Source organism: Mustela nigripes, chromosome 18 (assembly GCF_022355385.1).
Source record: "Mustela nigripes isolate SB6536 chromosome 18, MUSNIG.SB6536, whole genome shotgun sequence".
NCBI classification, from domain to species: Eukaryota; Metazoa; Chordata; class Mammalia; order Carnivora; family Mustelidae; genus Mustela; species Mustela nigripes.
In genome coordinates this window covers 3,747,312-3,771,832 of record NC_081574.1, presented here as the reverse complement: position 1 = coordinate 3,771,832, position 24,521 = coordinate 3,747,312, and the positions used below count along the sequence as shown (strand labels likewise).

The following is a 24,521-nucleotide window of genomic DNA, read 5'->3' as shown; positions in this document are numbered from 1 at the left end:
GGTTCAATATTCAAGATTATTCCATGGATAACAGTGACTTGAGTCTCTTGAATGATAACGGAGTGGAAATAGTCTGGATTTATTTCTACATGCAGTTCATTGTAGGACTTTCTTGAGGGGTGGGAACAGAATGAGCTTGTTCGATTTTGAGACTCATGTTTGCGCCGAGTGAGCAGGTACCTGGCTTGTGTTGGTGCGTCCGCTCCCCCATTCTCTGCTTTCCCCCACACCCCCTCTCCTTGCACATGCATGCTCTGTTGCTTCCCCACATTGCTGTCTGTGAGATGGGATTCCTTTCTCCCGGTCCCAGAAAGTCGTGTAAAGGAGATTCTATCGGACATTGGAACGTCACTGGAAAGAGAGAGAAAGACAGAGAGAGAGAGAGAGAGACAGAGAGACAGAGAGAGACATAGCTGGACCATTAGGGGCCACACTTTGTTTTCTACCGACAGTGAAATGGCTTTCTTGTTACTGTTCTCATACCCTATCCCCTTTACTAATTATTCTCTTTTTCTTCCTGCAAATGATTCAGTTAGGGTGTCAGAAACAAGCAAGCAAATGAACAAAATCCCCAATGCTTGGAATAAGGATAATAGGGTTGTTTTCTCCAGGGTTGACCTTGGCATGGACTTTGGAGTAGCCCCATCTTCTGGGGAAAACAGACCGTCTTCTAGCCCAGACTGGGGCCACCTGCTGCCCAAGGTGGCCACACTGTGTAGTAAAGCCCACTTACTCTTATTAGGCAGAATTATAGCAAAAAAAAAAAAAAAAATCCTTTGTACAGAGGGACCCTATGTATTTATGGGTTGATTTACATTCCATGTTAAAGTGGTTGAAATAATATGTTAGAGTCTCTGTCTTCTGAAATACCAGTATTCTGAGTCACGGTGCATGAGGAAGACATCGGATGTTCTTACGGTCGTATGTAGGTAACGGGGCTTGATGGGAGCAGGGATGGGAAAGCTGGTCTTGTTTGCTTTCTTGTTTGCTTTCATTAACTTACAATTTTATTCACCTCTGATTCCTTATAGCCGGAATTAAGGTTGCTTACCAAGATACAGAGAGACCTGGTTGGCAGCGTGATAAGAATTAGAAAGGAGACAGATGTATAGAATCTGGAATGAGGTCTCTTCAGATTTACGTGCTGCTTTGGAAAGGCCAGAAATTTGGGTCTGAGTTGCTCTGTTGTGTTTTGTGTTTTAGTCAACACTAAGGGACATACTTCAACAGCTCCATGATTTCCTAGGGGTTAAAAACAGACCAGTTGTTCCTAAGAACAGGTACCCCTCAGAGAAAGAGAACACTAACGTTAGTCCCCAGCGTCTACATGAAAGTGATGTCAGTGACGCAGTAAAGGCTGTTCTCAACAGCAAATGTTTAAAGAAATGGAAGATTGTGTGCTATGGGCCTTTCTCTCTCTCTCTCTCTCTCTCTTTTTTTTTTTTTTTTTTTTTAAGATTTTTGTTTATTTATTTGACAGAGATCACAAGTAGGCAGAGAGAGGGGGGAAGCAGGCTCTCTGCCCTGCAGAGAGCCCGATGCAGGGCTCGATCCCAAGACCCTGAGATCATGACCCGAGCCCAAAGGCAGAGGCTTAACCCACTGAGCCACCCAGGAGCCCTTTACGGGCCTTTTCTGTAACATTGTTTGATCACGGACATTCCTCAGTTGGTGTGACGGAGGAACAGCTATAAACGTCGAAATCACATTTAGCTCCTGAATGTTCTTTCTGGTCAGCGGGACCAGCTCATTCTCTCTTCATGCTCAACCAGTGTTGGGTTCCATTCCCTTGTACTCAACGAGGACTGTGTACGTCCCATTTCAACTGTTTGAAGCAGGTTCTGAGTGTATATATTTCATCTATGCTAAACTCCCCCAAACTTGCAAACCATAGTCACATACATTGTTTTTAGAACTCTAAGCATTGTGTTGCTTTTTTTCCGAGCTAATACTCTTCGACCGTGCCCTTTCAAAATCACAATTCTTTATCAAACTTGTTAAAGAAAACACGTTTGTATTTATTTTAAAGTGCTACTACATTATGTGATGTCTAAACCTATACTAATAAACGTTTAAAATTGGCAAATGACCAAATGAAATAATCCACAACAATTTTTGTTCAGTTTAGTTTTGGAACCTGATGAGAGAATGTTTTGTTATTAAATACTGTTTTCTTGGTTTTTTTTTTTACAAACTTGGTTATTTTCATCTGTTAATATTTTCTTGACTGCTTCTCAGTCCCAAACCCTCCGACCTGTTGTTTTATTAAACTCTTTAAGGTAAGTACAGATTTCCACGCAGCTGAAGGAGTAACACAGGGGGATTCTGGGTACTCTTTACGTGGTTTCCACAAAGGTAACCTCTCGTAGAACCGCACGTAGTACAATAACACCACAGAATATTGACATTGAATCGGTGGAAACACAGACCACTTTGCAGCCCCATGAGAATCCGCATTTAATTCTACTTAGTCACTCACATGTCCCTCTGTCCCTACCGCCTCCCTCATGGCCGGCCACAGAAGCTCTGTTCCTGTCTTCCATAGTATTGCCATTTCAAGAATGTTTTAGACTCTGCAACCCTGAAGGGCTGACTTTTTCCCACTGTGCATAGTTTTGTGGAGGTTCATCCAGGTGGTGCACGCCCACAGTTCATTTCTCTTGATAAAATTATTATTATAGTAACATTTACTATTTTATTGTTTTATTTGTTATATAATAACACTATATTATTATTTATTACTGTGTGTGAACCATTTACCTTTGAGTTGCTTCCAATTTTTTATTTCTTTTTTTAAAGGTTGAAGTGCAGTTGGCACACGATGTTGCCTTAGTTTCAGGCACCGCACAGCGATTCGGCAGGTCTGTGCGTTACGCTGTGCCCCACCCAAGGGGAGCAACATGTGTCCCCATAGGGCGCTCTGACAGCGCCGTTGACCAGGGTCCCTGTGCTGGGCCTCCCATCCGCGTGACTTACTCAGCGCATTCCTGAAAGCCCGTGCCCCCCACTCCCTTCACCCGTGGTGCCCGTCTTTCCTCCCCCCTTCCCTGACCACCACTTTGTTGTTTGATTTCTGGGTTTGTTTCTATTTTTTGTTTCTTTGGGTTTTGTTCTTTAGATTCCACAAGTGAAATCATATGCTATTTATCTTATATTTCGTATCTTTATCTGATATTTTAACATTATATCCTCCGGGTCCAACCGAGTTGTCAAAAATGGCAAAACAGCATCCTTCTTTTATGACTAATAGTCCGTGGTGTATGTGTGCAGTTGTGTGTGTGTGTGTCCATTCCATTCTGTGTATACACAGACACCATGCGCGCGCACACACACACTCACATATGTACACATCACAGCTTTCTCCTTATGGAATTCATCTGTTGACGGACACCTGACTCGCCTGCATAGCTTGGCCATTGTAAATAATTCTGCAATAAACACAGTGTTTATGATTGTTTTGGTTTTCTTTGGGTAAATGCCCCGTGGTTGAATTGCTGGACTATGTGGCATTTCTAGTTTAACCTTTTTGAGAACCTCTGCACTGCGTTCCATGCTGGCCACCCCGATTCATGTCCCTCCCGGTCGTGCGCGAGGGTTCCTTCTCTGCACGTCTCTGCCGCCACTCGTAATGTCTTATCTTTTTGACCCTCGCTGTTCTGCCTGCTGGGAGGCACAGTCTCATCGTGGTTTTGATTTCCATTTCCCTGACGATGAGTGATACTGGGCATCTTTTTGTGTCAAATGTCTGTATGGCATTTTTGGCAAAATATCTATTTAGGTCCTCTACTCGTTCTTTAATTGGATATTTTTGGTTGTGAAGTTGTGCAAATTATTTTTATATTCTAAATATTAACTCCCTTTGGAATGTATGATGGACAAATATTTTCTCCCATTCAGTAGGTCACCTTTTCATCTTGCTGGTAGTTTCTCTCACTGTGCAAAAGCTTTTTATTTTGGTGCAGTCCCCAAAGCTTCATTTTCCTTTTGTTTCTCTTGCGTCAGGAGGCAGACGTAGCTAGAAAAATGTTGCGATGGCCCACGTCAGAGAGATCACGGCCTGTGTTCGTTTCTCGGAGTTTTATGATTTCAAATCTCCCATTTAGATCTGTTGTCCGTTTTAAGTTTACTTTAGTGAGTGGTTCAGGAAAATGGCCCAGTTTTATTGTTTTGTATGTGGCTGCCCAGTTTTCCCAGCACCGTTTGTTGAAGAGACAGTCTTTTCTCAGTGTGTATTCTTGCCTCCTTGGTTGGAGAGACACTGGCCGTATCATCATGGGTTTGTTTCTAGGCTCTCTCCTCCATGACATCAGTCCGTGGGCGTATCCTTGTTCCAGCACCATCCATAACTTTACCTTTACGTCTAATTCCTGTTGGAATTGCTGTAGCTGCCAAGTTTTGATATTAAGAATGAAGATACTGTAGGCATTTGTGTGTGGGTTTTGGGTGACCATAAATCATTTCTCTGGGGTGAATGTCTAGGAGAGCAATTGCTTGGTTGTTACGTATTTGACTTAAGAAACTGTAAGACTCTTTTTCCCAGTGTGGTTGTTCTTACTAGTTACTAGTGACGGGTGAACAACCAGTTTTCTCCACGTTCTCGCCGGCTTTGGTACGGTCACTGCGTTTTACTTTAGCCACTTGGCACATGTAGGTAGTGGCATTTCCTTGTGGCTCTACTTTGTGCTTCCCTAGTGACTAATAATGTTGAGAATCTTTTCATGCACGTACTTGCCATCTCCACATCCCTTTAATACCGTGACTCTTCATATCTTTTCTCTGTTTTCTGATGGATTGTTTGTTCTTCACTGCTGGGTCTTCAATGTTCTTCCCGTATTCTAGACACATAACCTTGTCACACGTGTGGTTTGCAAATATTTCCTACCAGGGCACAGCATGACTTTTCTTCTTCTCATAGGGTCTTCCACAAAAAAGGGTTTAATTTTTATGAAGAATAATATTTCCGTTTCCTTTTATAAATTATACTTTTGGTGTCCAGTCTAGGAATTTATAAAATCAGTCTTGAAAATGAGTATCCTGATTTATTCTTTCTGAAATTATTTAAACTATTCTATTGGGGTTTGAAGACTTTCTTTTTTTTAAAAAAATATTTTATTTATTTATTTGAGAGAGAGAGGGAGAGAGACAGAGAGCACAAGCAGTAGGAGCAGCAGAGGGAGAGAGAAAAGCAGGCTCCTTGTTGAGCAGAGAGCCCGATGCGGGACGAGATCCCAGGACCCCGAGATTATGACCTGAGCCGAAGGCAGACTCTTAAAGTACTGAGCCACCCAGGCATCTTGGGTCTTGAAGGCTTTCTTCTAAAATATTTTTTAGAAAAATCTTGTCTGTATCTTCAAAAAAATCTTGTGGGGATTTTGACAGTAATAATGATAAACCTGAATATGAATTTGCGGAGAATTGATATCTTTATATAGTGTTGAGGTTACAATTTGTTAGCATGGTGTATTGCTACAGTTATTAGCTTCTTACTGATTTCTTTCCTCAGCAGAGCACAGTTTCAAGGGTATAGTTTTGTGCCGTCTTGTTACAGCTAAGTCTTTTTTAAAATGATCGTAAGTGTTATTATAATATTTCATTTTGGTGCCCGTGTGTTCCATGCTGGTCTGCAGAAATACCACTGAATTTGGTATGTTCATTGTGTATCCTGTGCACTTGCTCATTTCAAGTATTATTTCCAGGCATTTTCTTATAGACCCCTTGGCCTTATCTATGTAGACAATTGTGTCACCTGCACAGAGGGGCAGTTTTATTTCTTGCATCCTAATTCATATGCATTTGTTTTCTATTCTTGGCTTACGGCGTGCTGGCTAGATCTTCCAGCACAGTGTTGAATAAAACTAATGAGACCAGACATTCTTGCCTTGTTCTCAGTCTTAGGGGGAAGCCTGCAGTCTTACACCATCCAATGTCATGTTGGCTTTAGGTTTTTTAAGATATCCACTGTCAAGTTGGGGAAGTTTTCCTCTATTCATATTTTACTGGAAAGTTTTCTCATGATTGGATGTTTAAATATGTTCAGTGCCTTCTTTCTACATAGATTATCACGATCTAGTGATTTTGTTCTTTAGGCCATCATGACAGATTATGTTGACTGATTTTCAAATATTGAGCCATATTTATATCCCTGGAATAAATACCACTTGGTCATGAGGGATCATTCTTGTTATGTATTTCTCCTTTTTGCTCTTACTTTGTTAAAAATTTTCATGCCCATATTTTTGAGAGCTAATATTGGTTCATTGTTTTCTTGCAAAGTTTCTGTCTGGTTTTGGTGTCAGAGTATCTGATCTTGGGCAGCCACAATGAAATGTCATACACTGAGTGGCTTCAAGAGTGGAGATCTATGTTCTCACAGTTCTGGAGGCTGGATACCTGGTAGCAGAGGGCGGCATGATCAGCTTCTGGGGAGGACTCTTCCTGCCTCGCAGACGCCTGCCTCCTCAGTGTTGCTCATATGGCCTCTGCTTAGCGAATGCACGCTGGGGGCAGGAGGGAATCTCTTTCTCTTTCTATTGCTCTTATGAAGCCACCTTAGTAAGCAGAACACATGTTCAAACTGACAGAATGAAGGATTTTAAGACCAAAAACAAAAACAAAAACCTTGAATAATTCCTTTAGAAGAGCGTTTTATAAAATCAGATCAACACCTCACACTATGACCTTATTTCTTCTTAATTATCTGCTGAAAGCCCTGTCTCCAAATACTCTTACACCGAGCAATAGGGGTTCAGTATGTGAATTTGGGGGCAGTGATTCAATCTGTAGCACAGGGTAACGTTAATGCCATAAAACACACAAGGAAGTTGCCCGTCCATTTCTATTTTCTGGAAGAGACTGTAAAATAGATGTTAATTTTTCAAATGTTTGGTAGATGTCTTAGTGCGTTTGGGTAGCTGTCCAAGTGTATACAGCAGAATAGCACAGACCAAGCAGCTCAGTAACAGCACAGATTTATTTCCCACAGTTATTGAGACAGGGGAGTCTGGGATCATGGTGCCAGCCGATCTGGTGTCTGGTGGGAGTGTTTTTTGTTACACAGAAGCAACTTCTTGCTGTCTTGTTCCTCACATGATAGCAGGAAGCTGGAAATGTTCTGGAATTTCTCTGATAAGGGTGCTAATCCCACTTACGGGGGCTCTGCCCTCCTGATCCAATGACCCCCTGAAGGCTGTACTTCTACGCATCATCGCCTTGGGAGCTGGGTTTCAACATGTGATTTTTGGGGGGACACAGACATTCAGTCTATGCCAGTAGAATTTCCCATAAAACCACCTGGCCTGGGGATTTCTTCTGGTAGAGTTTTAATAGTTACAGCATTATTCAGATTTTCTGTTTTGTATTCAGGAAGTTGTGATACTATGTGCTTTTTTAAAGAAGCAGCCTGTTTCTTCTAAGTTATTAAATTTATGTGTGTATTTTTTGTAGTTTCCCCTTATTATTTTATGTCTGTGGGGTCTGTAGTAATATTTCCTGTTTTATTCCTGACATTAGGTATTTGTCTTCTACCTGCTGCCACTTTTTGTGTCAGTTTTGCTAGACATTTGTTGCTCTTTGCCAAGAATCAGCTTCTGTTTCATTGTTTTTTTTTTCTGTTTTTCTTCTATTTTAAGTTACTTTGATTTCTGCATTTATCTTATACCTCTTGCCTTCTCTTTGCTTTGCAATTATTTTCTTCATCCTTTCTGAAGTTCTTTAGATGGGGGTTTGGGTTGCTTATATGAGAATTCTCCTATTTTCTAATGTGTATTTTTAATACTATTGATTTCCCTCTCAGCATTGCTTAACTGAGTTCTCCAGCTTTTGATAGCTTGTCTTTTTCTTTTCATTCATTTGAATGTATTTTTTCTTCATTTTCTTCTTCGATCCCTGGATACTTAGAACTGTGCTGTTTAGGGGCTGGTGATTGTCCTGTCATTTTTCTCTTATGAATTTCTAGTTTGATTCTGAAACCTATAGCAGCTGGAATTAGATATTCAATACCCTAGACTTACTGGCAAAGCCAGAATTTCCCTACAAAGAAAGAACATTCAGACCTACTCCTTTTGGAATCAGTTGTTTTTGGACTGTACTAAATCACATATCTAGAGACAACCTACTTAATTAGCAAACTTTAGGTAAAATATAAATTGATGAAGCATTTCTTCGACCTTTTGGAAAGCTGTTACTTTATAAGGCATTATGCATAAAGTATATATGATTATCCTAGTTCACTCATTCAGGCTGCTGACTTTATCATCACTAAAATGATAGTGATAGGGGAAAAAACATAGGTAGGAATCCAAAAGACTTACCTTGAAAACCAAACATTAAAATCAATTCATTTGACTTCTGCTCAAGCCAGTAATTGATTTTTGTTTATTATGCTGTGACTAGTATATGTTTTCTTTTCAAGAAAGCTATAATTTATTTGGGGCAGGTAATAAGAATAAGCACATTAACTAGGAGATGTGGGGGGCACCTAGGTGGCTCAGTGAGTTAAAGCCTCTGCCTTCGGCTCAGGTCATGATCCCTGAGTCCTGGGATCGAGTCTCGCATCGGGCTCTCTGCTCAGCGGGGAGCCTGTTTCCTCCTCTCTCTCTGCCTGCCTCTCTGCCTACTTGTGATCTCTGTCTGTCAAATAAATAAATAAAATCTTAAAAAACAAAAACAAAACAAAGCTAGGAGATGTGACAAACTACCACCTAATAATTTAGGAGGACAGTGACAAATCAAAGTGCACGATAAATCACATATTTTCACGGAGCAGGCATGAGGATGACTTTACGTTTCCTGCCCCCGACTCCTGCAGTGATGTATTGCGCAATATCTTCAAGAAAGAATTTTCTCAAAACATGGTTTAAATGGACCGTGGCTTGAACGTGCTTCCTCACAGTGACCTGGCCACACCGTGAGAGTGGATGATGTAATAGTCTAGCTCATATCTCAGATGAATATGCGGCAGTGGAGCCAGACGCGCGATGACGTCATCAAATGTGCTGAATCACAAGTTCATGCTGTTTCATTCTGTTGCTCTGTTTTGTGTGGTTTAGGCTGTCGGGATTCCAGCTGCCGTCCTCCGTCGTCAGCACGGGCTCCATCCTCACGCTGTGGTTCACGACGGACTTCGCCGTGAGCGCCCAAGGCTTCAAGGCCCTGTATGAAGGTAGGACCTTCCTGGGCGCGCTGTCCAGACCTGCTCCTGCTTGCGGCGCGGGTTCCAGATCTCAGTGCAGTGGTGCAATATATTCCTGATGGCCCAGCACCGTCACGGCCGTCACAGCCAGACTTTCCGGGGCGAACTGTGTGTTTACCGTGTTCCTCTCTGGGCGGTAGTCTTGTTCGTTGGAGAAGTGCTTTCCTTTTGATGGGTGGCGGAGAAGTTTTGATCATTTTGAGTACTGACTTGCAGCACTGTTCCCGTGAAAAATTCACCTTGAACTTGGAAGTGTTTTAAGAGTTTGATTCTTAACTTTTCGCTGGACAGTGATGCCGTGAGTGCTTAAGTGAAGAGAATTCCATGATGCGAGTTTCTCTTGTCAAAGCCGAGACTTGTACTTGAGAAGATTATTTGGGTTTTACTGTTTGGTCATGGCAAGGCGTCTGCATTTTGTGTTTTCAGATTTTGTGCCTAGGTGCCCACTGGAGTCTTGGTATGGTGGAACTACTGTTGAACTTGGGGACAGACATTTTAAAAAGATGAGAGAATTCAGCCTCGGAGAGAGGAAGTGGTTCAGATGCTCCTTTCAGGAATTCCGTGTTAAGAAGTTACTCTAGTAATTCTTTAAGCGTGAATGCTGAGGTGTGTCTGTTTTCACCTTGTGTTACCGAGACGTATAAGATTTTCCTTCCTGTGTAATACAGAGTCTATTAACTTTAATATAAATCCATTCCCGAGCGTGTGGATTGGAAATAGGTTATGGGGAGGGGTACAAGCCCATGGGTAGTTTGGCCTCGCTTCCTTAGGGTGTGGTTCTGGATTGAGTCCCCTCTGCCTGTGCTTTTGTGCAGAGTCTCGGTGCACTTGGGGGAAAACCCTTCTTTGTGGAAAGATAAAATCTACTGTGCTTTGTGCCGCTCAGCTTGGCTACTATGCGTTACCAGAAAACGTGCGTAAAATGTTGTCTTTGCACAAGTATCTAGACAGCCCAGTTTATCCTCTTATTTCGTGTTTTGGATGGAATGATGGTTAGCATCATTTTCTCTTCTGATTCCAGTGTCTTTCCGGCCCCTGGATTTGCATATATGCTGGCATCAGGATATGGAATACACTTGCAGGTGCTTAAGTCTGTTACCATCAGGGAGTAACTTAATCTTTGGAGAGTAACAAGCTAAGTGAAGGTTAATAGGTGCGATTAGCTTTCAAAGGTGCGCCTACCTACCACTTCCTACATACGCTAACTTCACATAATTTCTTTTCTGCTCAACATTTCGAAAGTGTTTCTAAGGCACCTGGTCCTAGCTACCCATGGCTGTCCTATCCATGTATCTGGTATTTGCTCAGATTGTTGATAATGCTCCAATATTTTAGAAACTGGCAATTTTCCTCTCCTTCCTGACAGAGCCGGTACTGGAATATGATATTTTGCTCAATTTCCTAAGATACATGTTGTGGAAACGCGGTTGATGTTGGATAATTGCCAGATGAGTAATTCTGCTGACTCTGCCCTATTGTTGTGGATGTTACTGGTTTTCCTGATGGTTTAAAACACACGATCGGGGAGACTGTCTCCACGGCAAAGAACACTGATGAGTTACTAATTTTTTTTTTTTTTTAAATGAAGAGGAAACCTACTTAACCAGGAGTTCAGTTAAACATGCATTGTAAAGTTGTTGATCTGCGGACATGCTTTTTTATGAAGTTTATATTTTAATTAATGACATTATAATAGAGTCTGATATTTACAAGCAGATACAAGCCTTTTTCTTGAATGGAGAACAAAAAAAGATACTGCATTAAAAAGTGCTTTTTCAACAAAACTAAAATTGTATATAATATTTAGTATCTCTGTTTTAAAAATATTTCCCCGTTAGCTTAAAGGTCTCCTGAGAAAATCAATATGTAGTACCTGGAGAAATAAAGTTAACTATGGTCTCGACAGAGGATGAGGGCCTGGAGTATTTATCGGGAAGAGAGCAAAACCTCCACTGTGAGCGCCAGCTGACTTGTCAATAGTCCACGTTCCCACAGGGAAGTTAGATATAGGTGTAGGCACAGCCACTGAAGAAAGGGAGACTTTCTTGAAAATTATGCATAAAATATACAGACATACCAATCCAAATAAAATATAAAGCAGAACCAAGGATAAGGGGCAGGAAATTATGTACATTTTCGTTGGGAGCCAGAACGCTGAATCCTCTGGGGGATTCAGATTTCCTTGATTCTCTCGAGTTCTCATTTTGGGGACGCTGTCCATCAAGTCACTGTTCTAATCTGAATACTATAATAAGATTCTAATGTCGTTTCCAAGACCTCTAAAGGAAACTTAATTTATAGAACAGTCGATCAGCTTGTCCAAAAACATAATATTCTATAGTCTTAAACTACTACCACTTTCCAGATAAAATTAGAGTGTATTTAACATTACCAGACTGATGTTTGAAATTTGCTTAAACTGGAGAAAACGTTTCAAACTTTTACAATAGGTCTAAACATGATAACCTTGATAACAAGTTTGATCGGGGCACTGAACTCCGTAGTTTTCTGGCAGTGATTTGGAATGGCACTATTTACATAAATTATTATTCATGCATGGAAATATTATACTACATAATGCGTACGAAAACAATAATTTTAAAATTCTAATTAATGCATTCAGTCAATGAATTTAACCCTGGAAATTAAGTGGAAATACTTATAAATTTCACAGTAACATTGCTCATCAACAGTAATTGACTGTCTAAATATGGAGACCTTCGGAGTCTTAGTAAATTTATAGATTCTCAGTGAAATCAACATATTCCAATACATACATACTTCAGTAAAATTGAAGTTACCAACTTAATAGGGTTTTTTATAAGATTGCATTTGCTAGGTTCATCATGGAACATTATTCTTTATAGTAAACCTAGGAATTGACATTTTTTGATAAATTTACAATAGAATACATTGAGATTATACTTAATGTACCATGACATGGATTACTATCAAACCTCCTGTATTTTCCCAATATTGAAATATCATATATGTAAATAGCACTTACTTTTATATTTCTATTTGTCAACTTTTTTTCATTAAGATTTCAGTTACCAAAAAAAATTGCTTCATTTATTTCAAGTTTATGTATAACTTAAGAAAAATAGCATTAGGAGATTGGACAAGGCGTGACAAATACTACGTAACAAATACTAATACTAATACAAATACTATGTAACGACGAACACCCATGACAAGGCATGGCCATCACTTGACTTGAGGTCAAGGAGAACAAATCAGTTCAATGATGTGAAAATCTAGACAATGTGCCCCAAAGAACACTTCTTATTTTTTTCCCCACTTTTAAAAGATGTCTTCTTCTTTCTTCCTTTCTCTCTTTTTTTCTTTCCTTCTTTCTGTCCACCCCTCCCCCCTTCCTTCCGTCCTTCCTCCCTTTCTTTTTTTTTTCTGAGATGCCTCTATTTCTAATGCTTTTTCTAATTCATGACAAAGTAATTAAATGTTAAGAACATTCACAAATAGAGCATGAAAACTCTTCAACCTGACATTTGAGTTATTTTGGTTTAAAGTTTGATTTATTTTTAAGTGACTTTTCTTATGTTAATGCACATGTTGGTTTTTGTTCTGGGAATCATTCAAATATCTATTTTGGTTTTTGTTCTGGGAATCATTCAAATATCTATTTCCTAATTTTTATTTGCTGATGTTTAATCATTTTACTCTTGATTAAATTTTTAAAAAATGCAATTTTCACAATTATGTACTATAATTTAGGTTGACTTTTTAGACATTTTGCAGGTGAAGTAAGGTTTCTTGGACATTGGTTGTATTTTTCATAATTCCACATTTTCTGTGAGATAGAATTTTTATGCCTAATACCATTTACACTTGGGTAGAAAACACCAACTCTGTGATTCAAATTAATGAGTCCCCTGTGTATTCACTAGAATCAATACTTTCCTTGCATAGAACATCTTTCAAACGTGTAGGGCAATTCATTGGTTGGGAACCAAATTTTCTTTGAACAATTGGCAAAGGGCTTTTATCTATGGGACAGCAGATGTTTTAAAGGTATCAGAATGAAAATCATACTCACATTTTGAGTATTTGCATCTGGTGAGGTTGAAGGAAGGTTACGCTGGATTCTTAGGCAAAACTGATAAATTGTGGGAAACTACTCTTTTTAAGATTTCTTTAAAAATTGTTGCTGACATGGTAGCTGCAAAGGGAGCATTTTTAACGACACGTGTAGATAGTCATATATTTTGATCATAAGATGCTGATTTTACACACTCAGCTTTTCCCTCATCTTTCCAAGTTTCTGTCTTAGACTATACCGGACTTCAATTTTATGCGCGTAGTATAAGACTCTGAGTGAAGGATCTATTTGAATGAAACAAATACTGGTGGCATAATGAGGAGAAATTTGACATGCTAAATAGTAAAAATTTGCTTGTGGCAAGAAATCGTGTTTCATACAAAACAGTTCATTAATTGGAATGAGAAAAACAATTGCCCATGAAGATAATTTAAGAGCCTCCCCTGGGTTATAAAATGTTCTTCTAAAGGAATTATTTAAGGTTTTAAAAAAAATTTTTGACTTAGAGTCCTTCATTCTACCAATTATAACGCATGTTCTGCTTACTAAGGCGTACGTTAGGTTTACTAAGGTGTGTGTGTAGGCTGGTATGAGCTCCTGTATACATTTTCTTATTAAATTCCTATAGGATTCCTATAAGTGAAATTAGATTGCCTCGTGTTTTCAGGTGGAGGAAGTGAGGTCATAACTGACAGGAATCCAGCTGGCCAAGACCTCATAGCTACAGACTTGTGAAAGCAGAGGACACGCAAGCCCCTCTGTCTCGAAGTTCTAATTCTTACTCCCTCGCGATTTAGCCGCTCATGTTCTTATTTGCGTGCGACATCGGCAGATGCAAACTCATGAACGTGTGCACTGACACGCGGGCACACAGTCAGAGAATCACGTTTTTGCCCATGTGATGCACAACTACATCCACGTGTGTACAGAGGCACCCCGGTGTACGCCGGGGAATGTGTGTGGTTACGCAAATGAACACACACATGTCCCCGTTCATTCTTTCTCTCATTTACTCACTCAGCTTCACTCAGCATCTCCCAGAGGCCCAGCGCGGAGCTGAGTGATAGGAGCACAAAGATGGGAAGGCCGTGGTGGTTCTGAAGCCACAATGAGGGAGAACATGGCCCCTTTCAGGGGAACATAGAGACTATGTTTGACGAGTGTTGGTGTTTGACAGGGTTGGACAAAGAAGGGAGGCCAGCTGCCCTTGGGGGCCAGGTACAGGTCCTTACAGAATTAATCTCAGATGATGTGTTTAAAAAACTCCTGTGACAAATGTCTTCATTCTGTCAGGGGCTGAATAGAAGCTTTGCAGGAAGAGAGGAAGGGGGGGATCTTTCTGAGGGAGGAAGAGTCACGTTCCAGGCTGTGGAGAAAACGGAGTACCATGTTGAGGAATGCCGAAGTGGGGGGAGGTTGATGGAGGACTGCCTGGAGGGGGAGATGCTGGGCCTCCATTCTCCTCAGGGTTCACGGGGACGTGCAGCGGGGCCCCACTGCCCCGCCTCAGTCGAGGAGGTCACTTTTATGTGGTTTCATCTGTGGCTTCCAGCACCTCCTCTGTGTCATCCTGTAAGCAGAAGCGGAATGAATTCCACTGGACTACTACATAAACTGCAGTTTTTTAATCTGTGCTTTCATTTCACAATTTGTCATCTTTGGGCCCTTCAACATGGCTGTGGTGTCGGGAACCATGAAAGCAGAGGGCAGATGTGCATTTGGTAAGTTCCGAATTCCCACAGCACGTTTGCCTCCAGACTGGCCTTGAGAAACGTCTGTCCTGCTCCCCGTCTCTGTGTCCTTGAGAGTAGTAGATGCTGAAGGAATATTTGAGTCCTTGACATTTGTCAGCATCTAAATATTCAAAACGAGATCTTGATAAGAAATCTACCTTTGACCATGACTTAATTTCATCTAGTATTTTTCTTCTCCCCCCAACCCCTAGAGTGAAAACCACTTTAAGTGCCCCGATTAACTGATGTGAATTTAATCTTCCTTCTGGTTAGCACATCCTCTCATCTACAAGATTCTAAAACAGCCCCGAACGGGTTTACACACAAAGAGATTCATGGTGCACAACGTGCTCAAACTGTTCATGTTTAAAAAATAATGGACTTCACACAGGCCATTATTGTAAGCTTGCGAGGACTTAAAATGGATTAATATCATTTATTACGCATTGATGTCATGGATGCAAATGGCCAACATTTTCATGGAGTCCTTAGGTTTTCAGCAGGGAATAGGGGGTCTTGGCTCCAGTGAAGCCCCTTTTGCTCTGGGGTTCGCAGCGTCAGGAGCTCCGGGCTGGGGTGGGGCTCTGGACCGACCGTGCGTTTCTTGTTGCCTCAGTGTGTTTGGCATTTCCCTCTGACACATCACTCAAGCCGCATTTTCTTTCCTCTAACACACGTGGATCTGGACTTAGAAAGAGCAGCTAGATTATTACCCTTCAAGCTCGAAGCTTTATTTAGAATGTCAGCACTGATTTATTTCTCTCCTGAAGTGATTATCCAAACTCAACCTGAATTAAAGTGTGGAACATGAATGACCCACCTGGCAGGAAGGAAAGCTTTCTGACTGAGAATGGGGTGGCCAAGCGGCGGCAGTTAGCGGTCCCTCAGCTGACCCTCAGCCATGATCTTGGGTTAATAACAGGGACTGGGGTTGGAACACATGGGCACGTCTGGAATGCCTTTCCTCCTGACTGTTTCGGCTGTGTGAGTGGGTAAAGACAAGCACGGACAGACCTTTACCTTAGAGTGAGCGAAGCTGTTGGTGCTCTTAGCAGACCCTGTCCGGGTGCACGCCCTAGAGCCTGGGTCTCCTTTTAGGTCTTGATTTGCAGAGATTTTCAGAAAGCTGCACGAGAACCGCTAAGCAAAGATTTTGGAACGGCGCTGGAAAATCGTTGTTGCTATTAGTAATACCAATATGAACGCCTCCAAAAGGCACAGGCATAGGAGAGATAGGGTTCCTTTCTTTTTTTTAAAGATTTTATTTATTTATTTGGCAGAGAGAGATCACAAGTAAGCAGAGAGGCAGGCAGAGAGAGGGGAGGAAGCAGGCTCCCCGCTGAGCAGAGAGCCGGACGCGGGGCTCCATCTCAGGACCCTGAGATCATGACCCGAGCCAAAGGCAGAGGTTTCACCCCCTGAGCCACCCAGGTGTCCCGAGATAGGATTCCTTCCTGAAGGGACAACATTAAGGCAATCAGATAACGGGGCTGTGAAAAAGGGATTCAGTCCTGCCGTAAAAAATGAGTTTCACCCATCTAGCAAGGCCTATCTGTAACCGATGCTACTGACACTCATGATGACGGAAGAAAAGGTAAAATGAGTACCAGAGGCAGAACACGCTGCCAGAGGCAAAGCCACGTCCAGTCCAGTTCCGCCAAGAGGAGTGGCACACTCTGGGACGACACTGTTGAGTCTGAGAGTCACAGCCACGCCCGAGGGGCCGCGGGCCGGGCAGGGAGGCCGCTTGCTCCTGCCCCTGTCTTGCATCTCTGCAGGGTTCCCCCCTGTCTTGCATCTCTGCAGGGTTCCCCGCGTCAGGAGCTGCAGGGCTGGGGTGGGGGAGCAGGGATCATCTCCGTTCCTACGAGGCTGTGAAACGACATGTACAATTTGGTGGGTGGCTTTGGGTGCAGAAAACTTTTCCCAGGCTCCAGCAAGGTCTCGAGAGTTCCAGAAGTAAGGAAAAGCTCAGAAGGACTGTAGACGGGCGAGGAAGCCCCGCTCACCTGCGCCACCAAATGTTCTCGCATCTGATTTCTGTCACTTCTCCGATTTCTGCCGTTCGGACTGCACGTGTGCGCGAGGAGCCTCCGGGTTGTGACGCGGCGACACACACCGGCCTGAGGGGAGAGAAGGAAGGCTTTCGAGCCGCCTAGTCCTGCGCGGGGCCGTTCATTAATCTGGCGTCTGGATTCTATATATATTGGTTTTGTGAGCGTCATTACTGTGTGTTTACCCCAGAGAGATGAAGTCTGTGCTCTGTGCGTTAGAAAGTCTCGTTTCTGATTCAGTAGGAGACGATTACTATAGATTCATTAAAATAGTACATTCTGCAGAGAGGCCTACTGAGAGAGTCTGAGCCAGTCTTCTGCCCTGATCCCGCCCCCCACATGTGCACACACACGTGTGCACACACACGCGCACGCACACACCCTCATTACATCACCTGTGCACTATTCCGTCAAGCATCACTATAAGGAAGTATTTTTTTCCAAAATGCTCATACAATTAGAAAGATTCAGTTCGTCTTAGTCCTGTATGCATTGATATAAACGGATGCCCAGAATATATGAAAGGGAAGAAAACGGTAGAATCCCATTTTGGTGAAAAGAATGTGTTTTGAAGTTCTTGCACAAGGGTGTCTTCCCATGTCCATGTGTCTGAGCGTGCACGTATCACGTACGTGCACTGCGTACACACATATGCTTGTGTGAATATTCAGGGAGTTGTAGAATATGCGGGGGATTGCTAAAGCGCATGACTTTGGGGAGGAATTAGGAAGAAAGATTGCTTGATTTTTCTCTGTATAGTCGCATCATTTAGTTCGTTGTAAGGAGCATTAAAAAATTAAATAACAGGGGTGCCTGGGTGGCTCAGTGGGTTAAAGCCTCTGCCTTCAACTCAGGTCATGATCCCAGGATCCTGGGATCGAGTCCCGCATTGGGCTCTCTGCTCAGCGGGGAACCTGCTTTCCTTCCTCTCTCTCTGCCGCCTCTCTGCCTACTTGTGATTTCTGTCAAATAAATCAAAAATAAATAAATAAATAAATAAATAAATAAATAGATAAATAAATAACATCCTAAAGGAAGGTCTTTCTGAAGAGGATGTGGAAATCAGTATATATTTTTTTAATTTTGTTTATTTATTTGACAGACAAGATCACAAGTAGGCAGAGAGGCAGGCAGAGAGAGGGGGGAAGCAGGCTCCCTGCTGAGCAGAGAGCCCGATATGCGGGGCTCGATACCAGGACCCTGAGATCATGACCTGAGCTGAAGGCAGAGGCTTAACCCACTGAGCCACCCAGGCGCCCCAGAAATCAGTATTCGTAAGTGAATTTTTGACTCACATCTGGAAGTTGAATGAAAAGTTGACCCAGGTAATCAAAAGTTCTTCAAGATTATGTGGTTTGCGTATGGCTGACTTCCTGCCTTCGAAGGCCGTCTCTGCAGCCGGAACGTTTCGGTCATTTGAAAATGAGAGGAAACAATGCATCCTAACTACAAGTCCACATACAGAAACAGTAGCCTGTCTACAAGGGGCATGATAAAAGGCAAACTAATCCCATAGGAAAGACATCTTCCAGATCATTTTCAATAACAAAATAGGGATTGGTTAATATTTGTGCGTAAGGGGAATTCCCAAATCACAAGTAACAGACTTAGATTTCTCAAAATATTCTCTGTGGATTATAAACATATTTTATTCTTTTTAGCCACTCGTCTCCCAAGATTTTTTTTTTATATTGTTTGTTTTTTAACTGATTTCTTGTGTCTAATTGCTTCAAACCTGTAAGCATACACACACACACGCATACACACACACGCACACACACACACACAATATTTGGAAATAATTCATTTCAGGAAATATTTGAAGAATAAAAATCAATCATTACATAAGATGAAGCTTTACAAACAAAAATTATGAGACGGAGTGATTTTTGATAGTCTTTTTTGTTGCTGTTGCCATGGATCTGTAATGTGTGGCTCATTATGTTGGAAATCAGATGCCCTCTCTTGCCACTGAAAGACCGTCAGCCCTCGGCTAGCTATTATGTGGGTACTGGGGTTGGAAAATGTTAGGGGAATCTAACTGTGTCGATATCTGCACATAGACAAGGGCATGGATCCTGAGGTCTGGTGTGCTCTGGTTTCCCAGTCACCCCCCGTGTGCCCCTCACGCGTGTTACACAGGCAGTGGTTGCATCAGATTCCTCCCTGTGAGATGAGGCACGGATGGCGCCAGCCTCAGAGCCTTGCTGGGAAACTTACAGAAAATGAGCTACTGCAATGGTTTGGCTCCGTCTCTGGTTCGTAAGAATTTTAGTCCATGCTTCAAGTTCTGCAGACTGGCCTCAAAGATGCCCTCCATAGGTATAATGTGTCATTATTTCTGCAAGTTGTGAATTATATGATACCCTTCTTTAAGGCTTATGCTCCTCTCTCTCTTGCTGATACCGGCTTTGCCGTCCTAGTCTTGGACACTCTGTCTACACGTTGTGTCTCTTCGTCTTTTTTATGTAGTGAGAAAAATTGCCAGATGTTGATGATTTTTTTTGTTTTTCTTTTTTTTTTAATTATGTTATGTTAGTCATCATACAGGACGTCATTAGTTTTTGATGTAAGTTCCGTGATTCATTGTTTGTGTATAACAGCGCTCCGTGCAATCCGTGCCCTCCTTAATACCCACCACCAGGCTCACCCGTCCCCCCACCTCCCCTCGGAAGCCCTCCGTCTGTTGCCCAGAGTCCACTGGTGAGAATGCAGAGTGCCTTTTCATCCCAGCTAAGAGGTTGGGTGATACTTACTAGTTTTAGGACAAGCTTGGAAATTCTACAGTGTGGTTAAGGTTGACTTCTTAATTTTTCCCAAATCTCAACTCACGTCTGTAGGTATTATTGCTGTTGTTTTGTTGTTGATTTGTTCATTATTTTGAAAATAACAGGAGTATAGGATAGAGATCTGGAGGAAAGGCAAAATCACTTTTTTTTTTTTTTTTAACAGTTGCTGCTAGTTATAGTTGGTGAGTCTGAGGTAACACAAGGAAAAGATGGGAAAGAATGAGATTGATGTGGATTATGGAAAGGAAAAAATGAAACACAGGCATACATAGAAACGAGAAGGATCCAAGAATGTTGGAAAGGGATGTCAAATATTTAAATCAGAACAAAAATATTACAATGTGATAGTTATATCAAAATCATTTTAGTTTTAAAGATAGAGAAACACTTCCCTTCGTTGGACCCCTTTGTGAAAGATATATATGTCACATTAAATATAATCAGTCTGTAGCTATATGGAAAACTTAAGCTTTAAACAATGCTTCACACTCTGATGTGTGGTGGAAAAAACACAAAATATGCATTCAGATGGTAAAAAAGGATAGAAACGCTTATCCGCAGAGTTCTTAAATCAGTCTAGAAGAGATTTCAGGATTCATTCCACTCCTGACTTTGCATTTAGCGTGTAAATGTATTATCATTCCTGATATCCTGGCTGCCTAAGGCTGACGGGTCACTGCATGTCAGGTGGGCATCTGTGTTGCTGGATCGAAGCGCAGTTCTCAAAGGGTTTGTTAGTCTAAAAAGTTTCCAACCTCACTGGGCTGTTTCTTTGTTTTACTTGCTTCCTTTAAATGTAGTCAGAAAATGGCGATCTACAATCTCTTGGGAGTAACCTCTATGGAATTTATATTTCAAGAAATGGTCCATTATGATTTATTCTTAGTTTCAACCAAATGAGGCACTGATTCTATTGATTAGCTGGAAATGGCACCATATAGAGTTACACTATGAGTTGGTCCGTTTTCTATATTTTTAGAAGTTTTAGATTTATAGAAAATCACTCACTCTTCTTATTGTAGACGCTTAAGTCCCTTATCATTCCTTGGTGCTAATCAGAGAGGCAGAAACCAAAAACAGGAAATCTCTTTGTATACCAGCATCAGTCAAAAGCTTACAATTCAGAGGTGAAATTAAGCTTATAAATCAAGAAAACAAATAATTTGGTCTTGTATTTGTGTCCTCCCAAATCTGTTCTCTAAAAACCGAGTATGGAAAGTCTCGTGCTGCTCAACTACCCATTTCATGACGGGAGAGGTTGAAATGCCCTTTCCAGGCGGCCTCCGTGTTTGTTTTAACTAACTTCCTTGCAAACGTTCTTGACCTTGGTTCTTCCAAAATATAACCTTATATTTCTTTCATATCCTCAGGGAGAGAAAAAAAAATATCATTTAATGCCAAAAAAAAAAAAAAAAATGACCTGGGGCCTTTCAAGTTGCAACATTAATTTATACACATCTCATTAAGCTTCTGTAGTCTTTTAATCAAATACATCTTCAAATGTTAATTTTGTGGGGTTTTTGGTTTTTTTTTGGTTTTTTTTTTTTTTTTGAATCAGGCATCTCTTTTTCCTTAAATATGTTTTTAGATATTAGAATAATGGAACGGAAAGCTCCATGTGGGAAGAGAGGAGAGTGGGTGGGCAGACAGCTGGTGTGTGGGGGACCCTGCGGTTTCCTCCTGCAGCTCTGCCCGCGTGTAGGAGGGCGACACATGGGCGATGGCGCAGGAATGAGATGCTGAACGGTGTCAGCCTCGGACGCCTTATCCTGCTTAACTCATAAAAATGGGATTTTAACATTCCACATTTTATTTTTCATTTTTGAAGACTTTCACACTTGCTCAAAACCTTCCCATATGGCACAATTCTGACATGTGTATCAAAAATTTACGTATTTACTTGACTCTTTTTTGGAAGAGAAGTTCGGATGCGTGAATCATAAGGACAGTGATAATGAATTACTTTTATATTAAGTTCACCCAGTCCCAGGAACTGGCTGGCAGGTGTTTATAATTAATCCTCCTGTGTTTATTACCAAGTTCCTGAAAAAGTGATTATTTTCATGTGTAGACTCCCCTATAAAATAAGGCAATTTGAGCTTTCAGCGTAAATGACGAACAGAACACAGCATTACAAGGAAGTACAGCATTACGTACAACACTCACGTTGCACGACACACTTTAGGCGGGATTTTAACCAAGACAGTGCGATTATGTCCATTTTCAACAACTTCAGAACAAGAGGCCATCCAGCATGCTACACCACAGAGTCTCGTTAAGACTTGATAAATTGAAAAAAGCCTTTATTGTACATTAAGTTTCATTTAAGCCTTACAACTCTGTACGTGATGACTTGACTCCTAGAGCGCTACTCCACGAGGTGCGATAACTCTCCGACATGGCATCGCCACGCAGGGACCGCAGAGCTGGGGGCCCGGTGTGCTCACCGCGAAGAGAACTGGCAAACTTCTCCCCTAAAGGGCCAGACCGTAGCTCCTTTGGCTTCCCAGTCTGCCCGGTCTCTGTCTCAGCGGAGCCGCAGTATGAGCGCGTCCCTGATCAGGGCTTGCGCGACTGAGCATCCTTAAGTCCCAGTAAAACTTTATCCACAAGGATAGGCGGCCATTGCATGGGACCCTGTCCTGAAAGCCAGAGCTCTTTCCTTCGCTCAGAAGCCTGATGGTGTTTCCTGCTGGGGGGAGGGGGGGGTTGGCTTCATTGTTTAACCCACTGTCTAATTGTGCCGTCGAAAAAAGTCAGTGACCTGACCAAGGGCTCCCCGTGAAGGTCAGGCTAATTGTTTGGCTGTGACCGACAGGACAGCCCTGTGCATCCCCGAGTCACACCCCAGGAGACTCGGGGCTTTAGGAAGTCAAACCCTTCGGAAGCTGGTGATGAACACATCGTCTGCTGATACTTTGCCCAGAGCTTGTGCACATTTTCACTTTTGTGTTTTGTGTGGGAGACGTGGCCACTGCGAGTGTGTACGTTTGCTGTCGCGCGTGGCGTCGGCGTCGGCTCCCGAGTTTCCTTTCTGTGTGTCCTGCCTCCTCACAAGCTCCCAGGACCACAGGCATCGCCCTCGGATTTCAACCCCAAAGGTACTCCTCAAACTTCTGCATCTGAAACGTTAGGTCAGTTCCTCGCTCCTGACTTAAAACCCACCCCTGCACCGGGGGACAGTTAACAGGAGACGTAGGAGAAAGAGGGGCTGTGAGGTCCGACTTTTATGTGGTTGGGGGTAAAGTTGTGTTTTGAAGATCATTTTCATGGCACATCTCTTTGTCCTTCATGTTTCCCGACATCTTGTCATTTTGGATGTGTTGAAGGGCAAGCAGAGGCCCGGGGGTGAAGAGTTTCTGGTGCTTAGAATTGTCCTCTCTGAGGACACTGGCGTGACGAAAGTCACTTGCACCGTTTGGAAAGGGTTCGGAGCTCTTTACAGTACAAAACTGTGCCAGTGGAAAAGTCCTACTCAGCATAACTAAATTGTAATGTGTGTACGGTGACGTTCACCGCCATCTGACAGCTGTTTGGTTCCTCTGTGAAACGAATTAGTGCTGTCGTTTTACTAATAGACCAAAAATAAGATTGCTGGCTTTGTTTCCAGCAGCCAGTTCGAACAGAAGCCGGTCTGAATGAATTGCCCTGTCCCTGGTCACAGTCATGCCTGTTACAGGACAGGCTATCAGAGCATCAGGCATTACTCAGAATACTAATGGAGGGAACCGAAGCCCTTCTCAGAGCGAGTATCACTCCGGACTGGCTAAGAAGAACCACACTGTTTGTAAACCACCCAGGGGCTCTCTTCTAAGTTGCCTGTCAAGGCGTGCGGGACTCTGACGCAGGATTTGTCTGTGATTGCTCACCAAACTCAAATACATCTGAAGCATGCTTCACGTGTGTGCTAACTCCTGGTTCTGGGAAAATCACGTCCTGTCTCTTGGAGCTTGTTGGGGAGAAGGGTTATGTGTCTTGCACAGGGATGAGGCAGTTCCAGGCAAAGCCACGGTATTCTTATTGACCATAAGCAAAAACAGCAAAACCCCTGGTGTTTTCGCAGAACTCCAGACCTAGGTTGATGGTTTCATGACACTTTTAATTATTCACCGAACTGCTATGGTCTCATTTTATTTTGTAAGACACACTAATATAGATGAGAATTAAAATCCCCGTTTTTCAGTGAGGAATCAAGCTAGGCAGTGTGTTTGTGCTCGCACAGCTAGAGGGGAGCTGCTGGCAGAATTTAGAGCCTACTTTTAGACAACCGAGAAGCAAGGTGCGGAGTCTAAAAAGAGATGGCAAGCCCTTCGATCGACTAAGGTAACTAGAATTTCCCTTTTCACATCTTTTTCTTTCTTCTTTTCCCCAAGCTAGGTACTCCCAGTTATGCAAAACCATGGCTTTGAATAAATAACAGTCCATCACCCTCCTTTGAATAAAACACATTGCGTTGACAAGTTGACATGTCTTTTCTGAAGCGCGGGTCCTCCCGGGTGTTTGCTGGCCGATGGCGGGGACGGTGGTCTAGGATCCCCTGTTCTGAATAATGTGCCACCAGTGCTGCATGGATAGGACCCGTGCATGGGACAGCAGCCGTGCTGATTGGGCCCCGGAGGAGACCACTTGGGTCTGAACTTCGGTGTCATTGTTTTCTGCTGTGCCTTGGGAGGATCACTGAGCCCCTTCGTCCAC

At 42.4% G+C, this 24,521-nt stretch overlaps 1 protein-coding gene across 1 annotated transcript in view; it reads left to right on the top strand.

Moving 5' to 3' along the window:
• Window positions 1–24,521, top strand: part of CSMD1 (CUB and Sushi multiple domains 1) — a 1,942,714-nt gene that overhangs the window by 575,502 nt on the left and 1,342,691 nt on the right. The window contains exon 3 of the mRNA XM_059384481.1: window positions 9,048–9,160. Coding sequence (XP_059240464.1) covers window positions 9,048–9,160 — 113 coding nt within the window. The remainder of the gene's footprint in view (window positions 1–9,047; window positions 9,161–24,521) is intronic.